This window comes from Manis pentadactyla, chromosome 10 (assembly GCF_030020395.1).
Source record: "Manis pentadactyla isolate mManPen7 chromosome 10, mManPen7.hap1, whole genome shotgun sequence".
In the NCBI taxonomy this organism is placed as follows: domain Eukaryota; kingdom Metazoa; phylum Chordata; class Mammalia; order Pholidota; family Manidae; genus Manis; species Manis pentadactyla.
In genome coordinates, this window is record NC_080028.1 from 93,937,601 (window position 1) to 93,956,538 (window position 18,938).

An 18,938-nucleotide genomic window follows, 5' to 3' on the forward strand; every position below is an offset into this window, starting at 1 on the left:
AGCCCCTTGAGGGTGGAAGCTTGCCCTGCTCCCAGATCCTGTGCCTATCACACCGGCTGTAAACACTCCATCAATTATTTGTTAAAGCCGGCAACCAAGAGTCAGGGTAAATGATTTTTACCAGCTTCCCAGTTCCACAAATCCAACCTGAGCGATTCCTGAGGACAAATGTTACCCAAATGGCAAATCCTTATATCTATTTAGGATATATGCTTTTTCACTACATAATGAGCTTTTTAATATTCAAAATATTAATGAGGATATTAGGAAAACTCTAATGGTGATAGAACACTGCAGTGTCTGAGAGCAAGTAATTATTTCAGTGACAGGATCACCATTTTAAAAAATAGCTAAAATTCACAAAGACATCCACTGGAAAATAACAAAAGAATTTTTAAAATTTAATGCAAACAGGGCAAACAGCATGAAGAAGGTTGAACTTTCTGGGCCAATGGAGGCCACCAGTGAGTGGAAGGCAGATGTATTTGGTCACCCTGGTCTTGAGATGCCATCAGATTTTCAATCTCACATCCTTCAGTGTCACAGAGGAAGCTGGCTATGGTCTAATGGAGAAAGTCAGGGCGCCATTTTAACCAAGATTTGTTGTCTGTCCCATCTGATAATTTGGTTAGAAGGCCCTGGTTTGGGGGTGAAGGATTTTGTTTTCAGTTCTGTCTCCTTTCCACATCCTTCCTTCTTTATATAGCTAATTGCTCTCTTGTGATAAGAGTCTGGGAGCTTAGCTCAGGTGCGAATTCAATTTTCTGGGACTTTGAAGATTTGTTAGGAGGAATTCACCGTGGCTTGTCCTTGACCCTTCTGGCTTGTTCTTTGACCTGTGCTTTCCCCAACACTCCCTGCTGCCCCTCCACCCTCCACCATGGCTACTGTGTGGCCCTAGGAGGTGGCTGGAGCTTGCTCTCAGCTCCATCTGGGCTCAAGGCCAACAAGTCACAGAAGGCTCTGTCTAGAGAAAAGAAAAATGCCCTGAGAGTGCAGTTCTGCTGCAAAGGTCACCTCCTTCTCTGATTCTCCTGGCATTCCAAGCACAGCAGCGAAAGTCTTGGTAGCACCACCAAGCCTCCTGTAGAGGGGGGTTTTTTGGAGAACCATGAAAGGGGAAAGAATTATACACTATTTCCAGGATTTATTGAAAATGTTTAGTTTCTAAACTTGCATATATGTGGTGGGAGGAGGCGTGTGTATGACAGCTGACTATCAGGAAAATATGAATATTACCACATGGGTACAATCTTAAGGGGAAACCACAAAGAGACATTTCAAGAAAAGTTTGTATTTCAAGAAAATTTGTATTGTCTCCTCCAGAGAAATGAAGGACTTGTGAATAGTGATTTTTAAAAAAATACCAGATGGCTCCATTGGTTTAAAGGGGAATGGAAGAGAGAGAGTTAACTTGAAGCATTTTCTTTCTGAATCATACAGAAAAGGAAAGAAACACATTGCGTAAGTGCTGAACCTGGAGAGTTTAATAATTACCATCATTAAAACAAACTACTTCAGAATTTGAGTCATTTGTTGTCCCTGCCCAAATGGCAGTAACTTGAAAAGAATGAGAAAGCACATACTCTCATCCTATCCCACTGAATGCAATTGTAAATTTGTACCCCCTGCTAGCCTGGCTGCATACCTGGAAAGAGAAATTTGCAGACCTCAGTGCCACGCATACTACGTACAAGGGAAGACACCTAAGGAATTGGGAGGCAGGTACCAAGTTCTCAAGGAGTTAAAACACTCAGACTGGAAAGACAAAGCACAGAATCTACCCATGAAACATGAATATAACCACAGTATTGTCTCCCCAGTGAATTTCTATAATGAGCAGGGTTTCTTGGGAAAAAATACTGAAAGATAAAAGTAGAAAACAATCACCTTCCATGTAGATCCTGGAGTCTATTTATTTACTGGAGTATTTATTTATGTATTATTGATATACACTCATATGAAGGTTTCACATGAAAAAACAATGTGGTTACTACATTTACTCATATTATCAAGTCCCCACCCATACCCCAATGCAGTCACTGTCCATCAGTGCAGCAAGATGCCACAGATTCACTATTTGCCTTCTCTGTGCCACACTGTTCTCCCCGTGATTCCCCACACCATGTGCACTAAACTAATACCCCTCAATCCCCTTCTCCCTCCTCCCCACCCGCCCTCCCACACGCCTCCCTTTGGTAACCACTAGTTCCTTCTTGGAGTCTCTGAGTCTGCTGCTATTTTGTTCCTTCAATTTTGCTTCGTTATCTGGAGTCCCTTTATTTGAATGACTAATCAATTGCCTAGAAGACAAGGTCTTCTACCTGTAATATGTACAGATTTTAACTGATGATGGAAGGAGAACCATCAGACCTCTGGTGAAAGCTACCCAGTTCTTCACAACTGACCCAAACTGTTTTGGAAACATGGATCCTCACTGCTCATTAGAGACACTCAAAAAGAATATGCACAGTGTACCAGGCTTTGTGCTAAGCAATGGGGGATAGAGATAAACAGGTCCCAATCCTTACCTTCAATTCAGATATTAAAGCCAGTTTTCATCCCAAAATAATGATGCAACATGGTAAGTGTAATAAAATAGAATTTTATACGAATTGCTTTGGCAACATGGTGCATCCACAACTTACAGCCTAAATGACATTGGACAAATTAATCATTCTCAAGCCTGTTTCTTTATCTATAAAACAAGGATAATGTAAGTATCCACCTCAAGTCTAGTGCACAGTAAGAGAATAACAAATGACAAGCATTGTTCATTATTTTTATTTACTGATCATTATTATTACAACATGTGCGATTTGAGAGAAAAGTTTGGTTCAATAGGTAGAAAACCAGCCCCAAAGAATGCTCAAAGCACTTGTGAATATTAAGTACCTATTTTTCTGGAATGAAATTGAGTCACGTCTGTACCAACTAATTTCCATCTGGAGCACTGTGAGAATCCCCTGATGATAACCATTAATTTTGGAGCGCGGGACCCCACCCAACGGGAGCTAGCATTAAGCATCAGGACATTGTGAGCAATCGGGAAAACTGGGCACCGGCAGGTCCCAGACGTGTGCTCCGGCTGAACCGCCCAGCATCAAGTCCTTGCCTGTCCGCGCCGGGTCCTGAATCCACAGGCCCCTGGTCCCCGCTCCACGGGGCACGATGCCCCTACCCCACCAAGCTTGCCCAGGCGAGGCCCCACCACTGCGCCGCCGTTGCCGGCCGGCCGCGTCGGGAGGGCCTCCCAGCAAATCACACAGGGACGTAAACCACCGAACACTCCTTTCTGGAAAGACCTTTCTTCTCAGAAGGCGGTGCGGTCGGGTCTCGCCTTACTCCCTCTCGCACGCAGGACGCCAGGCCTCGCATAGCAGCCGCGGCCTCCAGCAACGGGAGCCCCGGCCAAACCGGTTCTCTCTGCGCAAGCGCAGAAATCGGGCGGGCACACGGCTTCCTCTCGCGCTCAGAGTCCCGGGATACTAGGGGCGGGGATTGCGTGATGACGTTGCGGGGCGAGGTTTCGGGCGGCGGGAAGAGGCGCTGGAGAATGGAGGTGCAGGAGAGCGGTAGCATGGGCGAGCGCGGGCCCCAGGCCCCAGCCCCTGCCCCGAGCAAGGCCCCCGGCAGCGCGGGCCACTATGAGCTGCCATGGTGAGGCCCTCGGGCCATAAGTGATGGGTGCTTGGGAAGTGTGGGTGGGCGTGTCCTGAGGGGGACCCCAGGGGTGGGAGCCCGTTCGCTGGGCCCCGAAGCGTAGCAGGAGGCCCTGCGGTGGCGTACAGATTATTACTTGGAGAGGGCGAGGGATGCGGGTCACTGAGCCAACCTGGGGTCGATAGTAGCTGACCTGAGCTCTAGAAGCTGGTTCTCGGTCAGAGCAATGCTAGTGATGTAAACAGCCAGCCCCCGTGACCACCACTCTGCGCCGGCCCCTGTGCCGGGGGCGACTTTGCTAGTCACTCGCGCCGGACGCAGGACGAAACTCGGGGATATGTGCACAAGGCGCTCTCCTCCCTTCTGTGACTTTCTGGTTTTAAAATAGGGGCATTCTGGGTAGCTGGGAGGAAATGGTGACTTGGAAGTCAGCTGCACAGGCACAGGTGTGCGAGCGCTGTGCTCTGATCCCACTCCCTATGCTCTTCTCTCAGTATCTCCACCGTGCGTGGAAATGGCTTACTCCGGTGCTCTGTATTCCCATCCCTCCAGCACACCCCTGTTTTGCGGAGAGCAGATACCTAAATGAAGCGCAGTAGATAGCTAACTGGAAAATCTATAGCTGCTCTGATCAGCCCCCCAGCCACTAACCACATGAATCCATTGAGCACTGGAAATGAGGCTAGTCCCAGTTGAAGTGGGCTGCAAATGTACAACATACACCGGATTTCGAGGACTTGGTATAAGTAGCTTATGGTGGTCAGGGAAGACCTCTGATGAGGTGATATTTGAGCAGAGACTTGAACTCGAAGTAAGCCATGTGGCTGTGTGGAGAAAGCTTGCAAACAAGATGAGCTGCCGTGAAGAACCTGAAGGAGAAGCATGTTTGCCTTGTTCAAAGTCTAGCCCAAATTTCAGCTGGTAACATTCCCGGGTGGTGATTCTCCCTCTGGACTTCCACAGCCCTTGGTTTTTGTAACCAGTTGATCACTGTTGTAGAGCTAAGTTCACTGTGGGAAAGCCCTTTACAGCAAGAACCATGTCTTGCTCATGTCTGTACCTTCTGCTTTCCGCCCCTTGAGATCTCTAACCCCTTACACAGTGCCCAGCACCTGGAAGGGGCAGAGTATGAATAGGTAGGAACAAACATGTTCCATCTGCTGATCTTGGAGAACTGTCTTCTTTATTTCCTGTGGTTTGTGGCAAACAGGTTTCTTTGTGTGCTGCTACTTCTGGAGCAGAACTGGTATCTAGGGGTGCAAGCCGAGGGTAAATCCGGGAGAATAATAAGGGACAGAAGAGGTCTTGATAGTCAAATCATTGTAAATCCACTGCCACTTCTAGTCTCAGCTGGAGAAAGTCATTTTCTTTAATAACATAGCCTGCTCATTAATTTAAAAGAGGGAACTGTTGGTCTGAAAAAGCCACTAGCCTGTCCATTTCACATAGCCTAATAGGATCACAAGATAGGCCCATGGTTTCTGTCTAGCCAGCTCTGCTGTGCACCTGGTACCGTTCTGTAGAAACTGGCAGGTAAGGGATGAGAAGGGGGATCAGTTGCACCAGTGTGTGTCAGATCAAATGATGTCAGGCTGTGTGTGCTGCACCTCTGTTATGATGGGCAGGCTGTGTTGCCGCACAGTGTCACATTGCTCCAGATGGCCTGCTCTGGCCCTTCTCCAGCAACAACAGGTGTTTGCTCTGGCCGGTTTGAAGCCTTTGGTATACAACTCTCATGCACTTAACTTTTCAAATGGCACTTGGGCATCTCTTTAAATTTAAAACCTGCAACCACTTGGTGTATTTTCATTGACTGTATATAATCTTCTGACAGGGCTCTCAGGATTGCCTTATAGTGCCTCCTTTGGATAGTGTGAGAATAGCCATGTCAACATCTTTATGCATTTCCTTCAAATCAGGGTTGAAAAATATAGGCCAGTAAGGTTGAATGAAATCGTCGGGAATGAAGACACTGTGAGCAGGCTGGAGGTGAGTGATTTTTTTCAGAGATGATCTCACATCGAGTTATTTGATAAACTAGAGGCAATTGGAGGAGAACAGCAAAGATCATGAGGGGGAGGCGAACCATGACTCCAGAAGAATTCAGGGACATTCAGGAGACAGGATTAGGATTAGACAAGAATCAGGAGACATTCAGTTTGGAGGACTAGAAGCCATGGTGGATGACTTCAGATGTTTGAAGAGCTGGCTTATTGGAGATAGGTTCTCAATCTAGTCCTGAATCCTCCTAAAGCAGAGGTGGCAAGCTTTTTAAAGGCCAATTAATAGATATCTCAGGATTTGCAAATTGTGTAAGGTCTTTGTCAAATATTCTTTATATTTTTTTAAACAGCCCTTTAAAAATGTAAAAGCCATTCTTAGCTAAGGGGCTTTATAAATAAAAAGGCCTCAGGCTGGATTGCCTCCACTGCTGCCTACCCTCTCTCCTGGGGTAGGCAGCAGTGGAGGGTTTTCAAACCCCTGCCTAGAAGGGTCCTAGTGACAGAGTAGTCAGCTTCAGGATGATGGGTCGGAGCAAGCAGAGCAAACTTTGAATACCTAGCTCTAGGGGTCTTTAAATGGAGTCCAGTAGCCCAGCTATTTGAGACACAACAGAGGCAGTCACTGCAGTAATTAGGCTTAGACTTTAATGGCTACCAAGGTATTTAATATTTATTTATTTTTACACATGTATTCATTTTACAAATATCTGAGTATCTCCTCTGTAATGGTGCGGTGTTAGGAACTGTTGATATAATGGTGAACAAAATAGACACAACCCTGTGCAAAAGTGATTTATAGTCTTATGGGAGCTACATTAAAGGCCATAGGCAGAGCTAAGCATTCTGCTAGAGGAAGTACAGGGTGCTGTGCAGAGCATGTGACAGGAGTTAACTTGCTTACAGTATATTCATTCCCAAGTGGAGGAAGCGACACCAAAGCTAAGTGGGTGGGAATCAGCCGCACTTGGCGGGTAGCCAGGGAAGGTGGCAAGAACAGCATGTGCAAAGGCCCAGAGGTGAGAGAGCCCAGCTCGTTCTGGGAGGAGAACGCCATCTTAGTGGAATACAGAGCAGTACTTTTCAAACATTGATGGGCATATGAATTGCTGGACATCTTGTGAAAAATGCAGATTCTTAGCCAGTAGGTAAGGAGCAGGGCCAGAGATTCTGCATTTCTCACAAGCTCCCAGGGAATGCCAATGCTGCACGTCCCGTGGAGCAAGAAGCCACAAGTATGCATTTGGGATGTTGGAAAGGAGCTCGTGGGTGGTGGGATCTAAACTGGGCAGAGCCTCTTGAGCCACCTTTAAGAGGCTTCCGTCAGACAGAAATGTTTTAATAGATGTGTATTTTAGAAAAGTGGTTGTGGTTACTGTATAGGAAATGGATTGGGGTGGGGCAAGATTAGAGGTAAAGAGACCAGTTAATGGAGATCTAGGCAAGAGATGATGGGCTGAGAAAGTGGTCATGGCTGAAGAAAAGTAAATGGACGCAAGATGACAGAGCAAGAGTGGCTAAGCCTTTGTAATTGAGGTGTGTGCTGGGTGAGGAGGAATGCCTGATCATGGGTGAGGGTGACCTGCAGGGTCCCAGCATGGGCCTCAGGGTTGAGGGCATTGACAGTCCATGGAAGGGAAACATGGTGGGGCCTCAACTGTGTGGGGAAACTATGAATTCAGTTTTGAATATGCAGAGGTGAGAGTCCATGGGGCCTCCATGTGGAGAAACCTGTAGCCATATTTTACCACACTGGCCTGGTGGCCAGGGAGGCTTGGGCTCCTCCTGTTTGCAGATTGACCCATTTTAATGGACATTTCTTCCTTCAGGTCTTTGCAAGAGAAGGAAATGTGCCCAATATTATCATTGCTGTAAGTGCTCAGTCCTGGCCCCAGTGACTTGCGTGTCTCCTCCAGCGCGTAGAGCTCCTCCAAGAGGCCCCTTATCGCCACGCCCTACCTGCCCTCAGCAGAGGGAAACGTTTTGCTCCAGTTGGTCAGGAGGCTGAGGCTCGGGCTCGGGGTAGGGGTGGGGGATTGGGGGCAGGGAGGAGAGTGCAAACAATAGTGAATAATAAATGGGGAGCTATGTTAAGCACATCCTGTTGGCTTGAAGCACTTAGGGAGCTGTCATTCCCAGGGACCCCCAGGAACGGGCAAGACCACCAGCATCCTGTGTTTGGCACGAGCGCTGCTGGGCCCCGCGCTCAAGGACGCTGTTCTGGAACTCAATGCCTCAAATGACAGGTATGCCTGGGTGGTGAGACAAGGGTGGCAAGCGGTTTACAGTGGGAGTTGCCATAGAAACATCCCTTTTCCTTCTGTGTTGTACTTGAAGTTTGCCTTGCCAGCCCCATGTTTTCCTTTACTTCTTCCCAGTGAGCGAGGATGGGAATTGCTTGCCTGCTGATGTGGCTTCATAAGCATTGACTTGCTGGTTTGCTTTTTTCTTACATAAATTATAAAAACTATTTTTAACTGTGGTAAAATACATATAAAATTTACCGTCTTAGCCATCCTTAAGTGCATGGTTCAGTCATGTTGAGTTTTATTCACATCGTCATGATCTCCAGAATTTTCTTGAGCTTCTAAAACTGCACTTCTGTTCCCATTAAGCAGCAACACCCATCGTCTCTCCCCCACAGCCCTTGGCACCCGCCGTTCTGCTTTCTGTGTCTATGAATTTGTCTACCCAGGACCTCAGATAAGTGGAATTCTACAAGATTTGTCTTTGTTTGGCTTTTTTCATTCAGCTTAATGTCCTCAAGGTTTATTCACATAGCAGGTGTCAGAATGTCCTTCCTTTTTAAGGCTGACTAGTATATACCCCACATTTTGCCTATTTATTCATCTGTCAGTGGACACTTGTGTTGCTTTCATCTTTTGGCTGTTGTGAATTGTGAATAAGGTCGCTTTGAACGTGGGGGTGCAGTCTCTCTCTGAGACCCAGCTTTCAGTTATTGCTGATACATACTCAGCAGCAGAATTGCTGGATTATTTAGTAATTCTGTGTTTAACTTTTTGAGGAACTGCCATACTGTTTCCCACAGTGGCTGCACCACTTTACATTCCCACCTATAGTGCACAGGGGTCCCAGTTTCTCCACATCCTTGCCAGCTCATTATTTTCTGGTGGCACTGGTGTTGTGTTAGTAGCCATCCTAATGTGTGTGAGGTACTCATTTATTTTACAGATACAAAATAGTAGAAGGTTATGAAACGAGGACCTGTTGAAGGAAATGTCTGCAAGGTCTGTCTCTGGTTATTTCTTGAGGATGTGGTTCTCAGCTCTTTAATGTTTCCCTGGTTTTGAACACCTGTGCATTCCCGAAACGGCCAGTGCCTTTGAATGCAGTTAACCGCTCATTGGCCGTCGTGAGTGCGCATGTCTGGGTCCATTTTAGAAATGCTGATTCCAGGTGTCAGTACAGGAGGTTCTGGCTCATCATTACCTGTTCTTCTCACACTTGAATTATCAAACTCACAAGTTTTGAGAACTTTGATGGCTCATGATTTTGAAGAGAGTAGCCTATAATTGCAAAATATTTTCAAGTTTACTTATTAACACCCATTAGAATGATCATTACAATAATTTTTTTCATGTTTCCTTCCTTTCATCTTTATATACACACCTGCCTTCAGCTTTTGATCACTTACAGACTGTACCTTGTAAATGTTGGGGTGCAAGCATCATAAAATATGAAAGAATACTGTCACATGACCTGGAGTAAAACAGGATGATCTAGGTTCTTATTATAAGATGTTGAGGAATCAAGTCTTTTCTGTTGAGTGACCAACTTGGTGAAAATATTCTTAGTTTTTCTCCTTAGAAATATATTGTTCACTCCTTGATTCTTGGGTTTTGAGAAAGTTCAGTATGATTTTGGCATCTGAGGATTCACAATCTAAGATTTGGCTTATGTGATCAATTCACATTATTAGAATCTAGACTTTCTGCTCTTTGTTTCTCTGCAGTTGTTTTCTGATTAATCTATTAATTAATGAAATAATCTCCCTCTGTCATTTTTTTCTCTTTTGGCATTGGAGGTAGAAAATGAAAAGTTGTGCATTTTTAGCTATGGTCTCAATGAAAGCTTTAAAAAAGACAACCAGGATGATGCATCTGACCCTCTTTTATATTTTCTAGAAAGAAATCTAGTCCCTCAAGTAACACAATAAAAACTGACGGTGAAGCAGTAGGAACAGTGCCCTTGCCCCCCACCAACTATTGAATCATTCTTCGAGGCAATTCCATCATTCTTTCATTTTCTTCTTATTTTAGTCTTTTTTAGCATAGTTGGGAATAACTGATGAGTAATGATGCAATAATTACAAGGATGAAATTGCTGTTTAGTTTCAAGATACAGGAAGAGTTAGATCATCTAGACCCCAAAATATATTTTAGATTCTGAAAGAGTCCAGTGGACCCATATGGTAATTGTAAGATAAAACAAATTGCATTCTATCCAAAAAGTGAGTTTTTTCTGTGTTCTTTTGGAAGACCTCCAAGAAGGAATAATGGTAATGACGTGTCAGTCTTTAGAAATAGTTAGAATTGTCCAAAAAAGAAACTTAAGACCTAATGCTAGGTCTGTGAGGGTATACTAAAGGTCAGAGGTCCCCAGGAAGTGACTGAATTTGTCTCAGAGGGTGACAGTAAAGTTCTGGCTTACTGTTTCAGAGGTATTGACGTTGTGAGGAACAAAATCAAAATGTTTGCCCAGCAGAAAGTCACCCTTCCCAAAGGACGGCACAAGATCATCATCTTGGACGAAGCAGACAGGTAGAGTGCTTTGCCAAATACATTTTGACCTTGATCTCTGTGTCTTTCATGGGGCGTTATTCTAACAGGAGAAAAAGCTGCCACCGTTGCACTGTTGTGATAGATTGGCTTATCATATCTTCAGGAAGCAGTTTAACAGGGGCCTGAGCCTTAAGCCTTATGTTATTAAGTAACTTCCAAACAGTTGTCTAAGGTGGTCAATTAACGTGTTTGTTCCAGTATTTCTAGAATGAACAATTTAAATAGTGTTTTTTAGAATTGTGGTGAAATACAGTAACATAAAATTTACCATTTGTCCCATTTTAAAGTGTGCAATTCAGTGGCATTGAGTACGTTCACAATTTCCTGCCGCCATTGCTAGTATAACGGAAAGGTTTTAAATGACATTTAAAAAAATAACAGTAACTTATACTCTTTAACGAAAATTTAGAATATATTGTTACTATCTTGCTTTCTTCTCTTTTCTGCACTATGCATTTCTGCATGGTTGACCTCATGTGTATGCTTTTTGTATCCTTTTGTCCTTTTAATGTTGAAAAGCAGTGTTCCCTATTATTATAATCTCTATATATTAAAATGTAGTTTTAAATTGCTGTGTGAGATACCATAGTAACCATTTTATTGTACCATTATAGCAGTAATAGCAGCTCATGTTTATTGAGCCCTTATATGTAGTCATTTACATCCTGCCAGGTGATCTCTAAACACTTTCCATGTTACTAACTTATTTAATTGTCATAACAACCTTCGGTAGGCGGCATTGTTATGTCCTTACAGGTGATGACACTGAGGTTTAGGTAATTTGCCTAATGTTTCACAACTAGCAGATGAAGGAGTGCTGGGTGAGCCCCAGCGGCCTGACTGCAGGCCTTGCTCTATGCCCATGAGTAGCCTGCTTGTGCAGGATCCAGCTGGGGTCCTGGAGGGAGGCTGAGCATGCTCACTTGGGAGTTCAGAGGTCTCAGGGCTCTAGGCAGGATTTGTGTCCAGTGGGCCCTGGACCACTTATAAACTCTCCTCTTGTGTCTTTCTTCTCAGCATGACTGATGGAGCCCAGCAAGCCTTGAGGAGAACCATGGAAATCTACTCCAAAACAACTCGCTTTGCCCTTGCTTGCAATGCTTCGGATAAAATCATAGGTAGGGGTCGGCTCTGGGTGGCTTGGGGTCCTCATGGCACTCATACTGGCTCTGTAGCAGCAGAAGGGTAGGGACTTTTTGATTGCCAGCTGTGGGCCAAGCACTGTATAGTCAACTTTTTAATTTAATCTTACATAATTCTATGGGGAGGTGTTACTAGCTCCACATCAGAGATGAGAAAAATAGCTCAGAGAGGTTGAGTAGTTTGCCCAAAGTCACACAGCAAATGGAAGAACTGCGATAGGAACCCCAGGTCTGTCTCTTTCCCCATTATGGGCACATGTGACGTTTAGTGTCCTGTGCACAGTGCTGACAGTCGCTGGCCCACTCTGGGCGTGCTGCTGTGCTTTCTCTGTTCTACACCCTTGGCATGTGCTGAGTCTGTGCACTGGGCTTTGTTATTACCAGGAATTGCCTCACCTGTGAACCCTGATGTGCTAGTTTCCTTTCTGACCTGGTGTCTGTCCTTCCAGCTCCCTCACTGCTGTGAGCCTTCTCACCTCAGCTGCTCAACTTCCTGATACAGATGCAGACACAGTCCAGCTTTTCTCTCCCTCTCACCGTTTCTCACAGCTGTCTTGTCCCACTGTCCTTCCTCACATCTAGCCTGCTAAGCCCCAGCCTGTGTGAGCCACCTGACTCCCCCTTCCCCCAGGCCCTCGTGCATTGTCCCAGACAAACATGTGACCCAACATGAGGCACAGTCAAGGCTTCCAGCCTGGGCAGGCCCTCTATGTTAGCAGAAGTCTGCTAGGCCCTCTCACCTTCCCCACATACTCCTTACTTGTTCATTCATGCATTCAATCACTCATAAGCAGACAACGTACTCTGTCCTCAGTAGGTGTCAGGCGCTGTGCTAGTGTGGAACATACAGAATTTGGTGACAACATTCTCTACTGTCAAGACAACGTGTGCTGGAGGAAACTACTAGAACTTCTTAATTTGTGGATGTGACTGTAGCTTGTCTGTCTGCTTAACCTGTGAGGGCAGGAATGGCATCAGAGCCCCTCCCCAGATGTGTTTCCCACAGGGCTGTGTGTTAATGAATTTGTTTAGTGATTTGAAACTGCAGTTGGTGGAGAAAGCTCTGGCCCTCTCTTTTCCTTCATTTTTCTGATACATACAGCATTCTGATTTTTTAAATATTTCTAGAAATATAACATCGAAATGCAATCTCTAAAGAAATTTACTCCTCAGCTGTAGAGGAAATGGTTCACAATCAAATTGCTCCAGAATTGATTTTTCAGCTCTGTGTAACTGAAACTGTCTGGGCTCACCTGGAGTCATACCGGTTGAGAGAGAGGCAACTTTCTTTGAGGAATGCCATGGTTGCCTTACTCTGACATGTCTTTAAATTCTGCAGATTCGGTTTCTGGTGCTTCACAAAAGAAAAATCTATGGAAGGAAACGTCTGGTGTAGTTGGGATATGAATTGCTTTTAAATATGAGCTCCAGTTCTTAACTGTTCTTTCTCTTATCTGTACTGATAAACCCAAAATGTAAATAAGGTGAAGCTTCCTGATTTCAGAAAAATTGAAATGCGCTAACTCTTAGGAAAGCTGCCTTAAGTCTTATTCATTCAGGAGATACCAGCCATGTTCCATGTACACAGCATCTGCTCCGAGCAAGGCACAGAGGCTCCACATATGTGAAGGGCTCTCTGACCTTGCCCTCCAGGGGCTCACGCATGGATAGGACAGGGGTCCCCAAACCAGCGAGCCTTGAGCCATCCAAGTCCTCTTTTTTCTGCTCACCAGGATCAGATCCAAGGTCATCTAACTTCCTCAGTCTTGAAGCCCCACCCATGCTTCCTCCTCCAGGCCTTATGATTTCTCCCTGGTACACTGTCCCCCCCGGCCCCCTCTTTGGTCCAGCACACGGAACCCTGTCGCCTGAAGTGACCATGAGGGTTTCACCACCCTTTGCCAGGGCAGCCTCACTGTTTTCTGTCTCGCTCAGAGCCCATTCAGTCCCGGTGTGCAGTCCTCCGCTACACAAAGCTGACCGACGCCCAGGTTCTTGCCAGGTTAATGACCATAATCGAGAAGGAGAAGGTGCCGCATGCTGACGATGGCCTGGAGGCTATTATCTTCACCGCCCAGGGAGACATGAGGCAGGTGTGTGCTGGCCCAGGTGTGGGCCTCCTGGGCTTGCAGCGCTGTGGGGGGGACTAGGCAGCCGGAGTGGGGGCCGTTGACCCAGCCCTGCTGAGGCCTTGGGCTGCCTGAGAGCATGGATAGGCCTGCAGGGAGGAGTCTATGAAGAGAGGTGGGGGAAGGCAAAGAAAGTCACGCTTGATGTTTTTTTCTTTCTCACCAGGCTTTGAACAACTTGCAGTCAACTTTCTCAGGATTCGGCTTTATTAACAGTGAGAATGTGTTCAAGGTATAAAAGCTGGCATGTGTGTCATGGTGTGCAGAAGCAGTGTTTATCTGCTGGGGCCAGCGGGGCAGCGTTGGGGCAGAGGGGGTGGACCGTGCTGCCACCTCTGTGCTGGCGCTCGTCCTTGGGGAGGTGTGAGGGGAACTTGCCCTAATCCCATCTGTCCTCTGGTGCCCCCCACACTGGGGAGTTGGGAGTGACCCCTGAGTACCACCAGAGTGTGGATGGGTGGGAGGGCCCGGTGCTTCCGTCCATGCCCGTGGATCTGTGCAAAGCCCTGCACACGTGTCCCCAGCAGCATTTTGTGGCTGAGGAAACAGGCCCCAGTAGCTTGCCTGAGATCGTCCGGCTGCTCAAGGGCAGGAGGGAGCACAGCATTTTCTCCTCAGCAGGCTCCTGGCTCTCGCCCCCAGGTTTTCCCGCAGCCCCTGCCCCTGCTCCCCACTTCCTGCACCTGGAGCCGTAGCTGTGCTCTTCAGGGCCAAGCCGAGGAAAAACAGTCTTATTCTCCCACGTGGGTGAAGGGGTTTTCTTTCGGGAATAATTTGTAAACTAGCTAGCACGTTCTAACAAGTGTGGTTACAGAGACTGATTTCCCCCTGGTTTGGGGGTTAAAATTGGGTAGGGCCGTCCCTGCATTCAGATCGTAGCTCTTTCTCAGCTGTGAACCGGTCAAGTGGAAGCCTGTGTTTAGACCTTGGCAGCAAGTGTATCTCCAAAGATCCTAGGGAAACTCACGGAGTCCTCAGTAGTGACAGTTAAGTCACGTTGCATCCCAGAACAGAGCATTGAAGGCCCCAGAAACTGACATAGGAGGGAAGGTAACTTCATCTGGGAAGAAGGCCAGGGGCAGGCGTGGCACCCCAGAGACACCAGAGGCTTTGATTCAGAAGGTTTAAATGTGATGCTGTGCTAGAGGTTGTAATCCAGGGCCAGAGGCTGGGATGAGGGCAGGCAGCCTCTGGGCTCAGGGAGCTGACATGCAACAGGCTGCCCTGCCAGCCATCATACTGAGGCTGGGCACCCTGTCCCAGGAAAGCCAATTCCTTTCTGGGGTGGGAGATTGGCCTCAGCAACCTTATTCTTAAATGGATTCTAAAACGTTCTGGGCAAATGAGCCTCCAAGAGTCTTTAAAGCTGCCCCCAAGGAGATGCCTCAGTGGCCCTTGGTAATCCTTCTTGGCTTGGGAAATCCGTGATCATGTACCAGAAGCTCTCACCACAGGAGGTGGGCACCACTCTCTGATGACTTGTTCAGTGGTGAGAGGGGCATTCCCAAAACTGGCTCCCTTTCTGGAGAATGCAGTGAAAAAGCAAGTTGGAGAGGCTGGTTACGTGGATTGTGCTGAGCCTGGCCTGTTGGGGCTCCTCAGATGGCTCCCATGGCCCCTAACGCACCCTTCTCTGGTATGGTCAGGTCTGTGACGAGCCGCACCCCTTGCTGGTGAAGGAGATGATCCAGCATTGCGTGAGCGCCAATATCGATGACGCCTACAAGGTTTGCCGGGACCATTGGCTCCCTGAGCAGGATGGGGGGCACTCCCTGGGCTAGGGACTGTGCGCTTTGCTCCACTGCCTCGGGGGCTGAACTCCCTGTTAAGAAGTCAGGCCTGCAACTCAGAATCATCCCTGTTTACTATCATTATATTCTCCTCAAGAAGAGTTTGCTAAGACCCTAGGAGAGGCCAGCCCAACTCCTTATGCTGCAGTGAAGGCATGTTTCCGTTGAGGGGAGACCCCCTCCACCCTCCTGAAGAACACAGACCCAGAAGTCCCTGGTCAGCCAGAGAGGAGGCACCAGGGCTTTCTAACCTGATTATGGAGCCTGTCCCTTGAGCAGATTCCAGTGGGCATCATTGGGGTTCAGGTGACCCTCAAGTCCACATGGGAGGCAGTGGTATGATTTAAGGCCATTGGCCTGATTACAGCAGGTTTCTCTCCCCCTGCTTCCCAGATTCAGCCAAAAGTTGACTGGGTTTAGGGCAGGCTGAGACCTGGTGTGAACTGCGAGTACAAGGCTGGGAAACTGAGGTAGAGACCCAGGCACAGGACTTGAAGCCTTCAGACTTAGGAACATAGAGCTGCCTGTCCCCTGAATTCACCCCAAGGTGCCACAGCAAAGGCCAAAACAGCTAACTCCTGGCCCTGCGGCCAGTGGGGTGGGGTGCCATGGGGGTTGGAACATCCTGGGGCTGAGAAGGCAGGAGGCTGAGACCGCTGCAGGCCCCCCCGCCCCGGCCAAGGTTCAGGGCCCTCCCTGTGGGGGCTGTGTATCTGACCGGCAGCTAGGAAAAGCCCGGCAGAGAGGTGGCTCTGCTACTTCCACACCAGAGTGCTTGCCGGGATGATTAATGAGGCTTTTTAAGAGCCTTAGATAAAGGCGTTTCATGGGGATTATGTAGACCATCTTGTAATGTTTTAAAACAGTTGCAGTAGTACCTCTGCTTGCTGGGAAAATCAGTTACCAGCACCTGCTCTAAAGGGCATGGCCCACCAGCAGCTCCTTACCACCACGAGGGTTGTCTGGTGGGGTGACCCCTCCACTCTCAGCAGGCCTGAGAATGGTGTGGCTTTGACCTCCTGTCCCCATAGTGTCCTTGTTTACAGAGTTAAACAGCCTTAGCATCTCTGCTTTTGTTTAGATTCTCGCTCACCTCTGGCATCTTGGCTATTCACCAGAAGACATCATTGGCAACATTTTTCGAGTGTGTAAAACCTTCCAAATGGCAGAATACTTGAAACTGGAGTTTATTAAGGTCAGTGAGAGCCTTGCAATGCCTTTCTCCTCAAGAATGTGGGCCATGCCATGGTTTTCTTTGTTTTCCTCCAGGCCTGGCACCTGAAGGGTGCTCAGTATCCCCAGTGATGGTGGAGGCAGGGCTGGCAGATTCTCCTGGGGGCCAGGAGCTTGTTTGAGCCGTTCTGCTGGTCAGTGAACTAGTGTTCCTGTGATGGCTCTCTTCCTTAGAGATTTATTTATCCATTTGTTTATCTTTTAAGGACAGATGAGTTGACATAATTTACATAGAGTAAAATTCTGACTCAGGTATGTTCTGTTGACAAAAGCATTCATGCTGGTATGAATGAAACCTCACCACAATCAAGGTGTGAACAGCTCTGGGATCCCCTGCAAATTTATGTGCCTCTTCCCCTCAGCCACCTGAAAACCACTGATCTATTTTCTGTTTAGGGGACAAAAGTTTCCAGAATGTCATATATAAATGGAGTCAAGCACAACACAGCCTTTCAAGTCTGGCTTCTTTTAGCTTAATGCATTTTGGATTTTTTTCATGCTGTTGTTGAATCTATCAGTGCGTCATCCTTTGCATTGTTGAGTAGTGGTCTGTTGTATGGACATACCACAGTGTGTGTGTTCACCAGTTGAAGGACATTTGGGTTTCCAGGTTTTGGTGACAATGAATAAAGCCATTACAAATATATATGTACATGAATTCATGTGAATGTGAATGTAAGTTTTCATTTATCTTGGGTGAATTCCCAGGAAGTGAGATTGCTTGCTAAATGGTAAGTATATGTTCAACTTTATAGGAAATCACCCAGTGGTTTCTCTAAGTGGCTGTAGTATTTTGCATCTCTACCAGCAATGTGTGAGCATTCCTTGTGATCCACATCCTAGTCAGCACTTGGAAGGCTCAGTTGGTTTTTTAAAGCCATTCTAAAAAATAAGTAAGTGTTTAGTGGTATCTCACTATGGATTTAATTTGTATTTTCCAGTAATTAGTGATGTCAAACACTTTGTTATGAGTCTATTTGCCATCCGTAATCTTCCTTAATGAAACATCTGTTCAAATCTACCTTTTCTTTAATTGAGTGTTTACTTATTAATCTTACTACAAAACTAAGTTTGGGTGTTTGCTATATTTTCTGGATGAAAATCTTTTATCAGATTTGTTTTTTATAAGTATTGAGTATTTTTTTCCAAGGCTGGCTTTTTAAAATCTGCCCTCAACAGTACCTCACAAAGAAATATCAATATCCTTTTAGGAAGTAAATTGGACTTCAGTTAAACATAATCCATTACAACTTCAAGTTTATTTTCCAGCTGGAGTGTTGAGTTCATTGCATCAATTTTGAATAAGCCATTAGTCCAGATTTTAAAAAGTAGACTTCTCCCTCACTTACTAAGCAGATTTAAATTTGATTTGTTTTTCAGGAAATTGGATACACGCATATGAAAATAGCAGAAGGTGTGAACTCCCTCCTGCAGATGGCAGGGCTCCTGGCCAGGCTGTGTCAGAAGACAATGGCCCCTGTGGCCAGTTAGAGCAGACAGCTCATTGATTGGGTTATGAGAGCCATCATCCCTGAGAGACAGGAGTCACACAGCCTTCTGACTCAGGAGAGAAATGCTGCCTTAGACAGGTATTGGAGCCCACCTTCCTTTAACACGATTGTTTCCAGCATGTCCCCACGAGCATTTGCATTCAGCCTCAGACTTACGGATGTGGTGACAGGGTGGAAGGCCCCAGGGAACCTGCAGGGCATGATTGGGCATTTTAGCTAATAAGACTGTACAGTTCTGTCAGCAATGAAGTGGCAGTGCAAGGCCCCAAGGAAAACCAGCTTCCTGTCCCTGCACAGGCTCCTAGCATCCTACAAGTAGAAAGGTGATTTAGATAATAAATTAGACAAGCTAATGTCAGTTTTTCTAGCGGCCTGGAGGACAGGTCCATGAGGTAGGATTTGCTGTAATTTACTGACTAGTCATGTAGACTTCTAGAACAGCCTAGGGCAATGAGCCCTTCGGATAGAACTCTGGGTTCACCAAAAACGGGGAAACTCCTGCCACGCTGCCTGTTCTGTGTAGCTGGATGTATACTTTGCTTTAGAATTCCCCAGTGAATTTCATATTAATTTGTAGGATTGCTTAATTTTTCCTTGTTTTAATTATGAAAAATACCAATTGTTCATAAAAGTAGAGAGAATGGTATAGTGACCTTGACATGTTCATC

The 18,938-nt window shown here is 46.4% G+C and overlaps 1 protein-coding gene across 2 annotated transcripts; it reads left to right on the forward strand.

Moving 5' to 3' along the window:
- Window positions 1-3,493: 3,493 nt before the first annotated feature.
- Window positions 3,494-18,916, forward strand: RFC2 (replication factor C subunit 2). 2 transcript variants are annotated; one of them, XM_036887312.2, is made up of 11 exons: window positions 3,494-3,660; window positions 5,583-5,652; window positions 7,493-7,534; window positions 7,803-7,909; window positions 10,343-10,444; window positions 11,483-11,583; window positions 13,543-13,700; window positions 13,903-13,968; window positions 15,383-15,463; window positions 16,608-16,721; window positions 18,140-18,916. In XM_036887312.2, exons 1-11 carry the CDS (start codon window positions 3,509-3,511, stop codon window positions 18,248-18,250), a joined length of 1,104 nt encoding a protein of 367 aa, XP_036743207.2. In that variant the 5' UTR covers window positions 3,494-3,508; the 3' UTR covers window positions 18,251-18,916. The 2 variants fall into 2 exon arrangements, with proteins under 2 accessions (XP_036743207.2, XP_057343228.1); XM_057487245.1 differs by lacking the exon at window positions 15,383-15,463.
- The last annotated feature ends 22 nt before the right edge of the window (window positions 18,917-18,938 follow it).